At 43.5% G+C, this 850-nt stretch overlaps 1 protein-coding gene across 3 annotated transcripts in view; it reads left to right on the plus strand.

Moving 5' to 3' along the window:
- Positions 1-19: 19 nt before the first annotated feature.
- LOC138172683 (complement C1q tumor necrosis factor-related protein 3) overlaps positions 20-850 on the plus strand; it is a 30966-nt gene continuing 30135 nt past the window's right edge. For 2 of the 3 annotated variants that reach the window (XM_069102416.1, XM_069102421.1), the window contains exon 1: positions 20-443. In XM_069102416.1, coding sequence (XP_068958517.1) covers positions 153-443 — 291 coding nt within the window. In that variant the 5' untranslated portion in view covers positions 20-152. The remainder of the gene's footprint in view (positions 444-850) is intronic. The other variant, XM_069102428.1, reaches the window with a different exon arrangement.

The raw sequence follows: 850 nt of genomic DNA on the forward strand, positions 1-850 counted from the left end.
CAGTTTTATTTATGATATGCCAAAGTATAAAACCACAGGGCTGGCTGGAGTCTGGCTCTCCAGCTCTAGTGATCGCCTGCAGGGACCACGCAATCGGAAGCCTCCAGAAAGATTGTCTTTTCCAGCGTGCTTGGGGTCTATTTTTGAGAACTATGGCAAGGAAAGACCTCCTCCATTGGCACCTGCTGGCTTTGCTTCTCCTCCCTTTTTGCCTGGGTCAAGATGAATACATGGAGGTGAGCGGAAGAGCTAATAAAGTGGTAGCAAGAATAGTGCAAAGCCACCACCAGACTGTCAGGAAGGAAAAAGTGAGAGAGTGGAGCCACCCTATAGCGGGGACTGTGGAGAATCACACGTCTCCAGACCCAAGGTCCCTGAGGCCAGAGGTTCTGTCGCACCCTGACTTTAATGATCTGGCCCAGATCACCTCATACAGGGTCCAGGTATTCTGAATTCCTCTTCTAAGCCTAACTTTGAAGCTTAATGAGGCTAATAACTTATTTATGTTAACTTTATTTACGTTAATAACTTTAACATCTTCTTTTTTCCTTTTTAATATGTATTATTTCAGCAGAGGCTACTAGGTATTCTATTTTAAAAAATGTTTCCTAAGCTGCTTATGGGAATGGGAGGTGGCTCAGTGGGGAGGAGGGCATCTGTTAGAGCACCAGCAGGGTGGTAATGATGTGGTTTAATAAAAAGGAGACAAATGGTCAATTCACTGGGATGGGAAGGATTTGATACAGAATAGCCTTTTGTAGAAGGCAGTCAGGTCTTTGCTCTACAATGTTTGTCTTTCTTCCTCTTTCTTTCTTTCTTTCTTTCTTTCTTTCTTTCTTTCTTTCTTTCT

The sequence above is a fragment of the Petaurus breviceps genome, unplaced genomic scaffold, assembly GCF_028583685.1.
Source record: "Petaurus breviceps papuanus isolate PSGF00001 unplaced genomic scaffold, PetGlider_PUasm1.0 129, whole genome shotgun sequence".
Taxonomy (NCBI): Eukaryota; Metazoa; Chordata; class Mammalia; order Diprotodontia; family Petauridae; genus Petaurus; species Petaurus breviceps.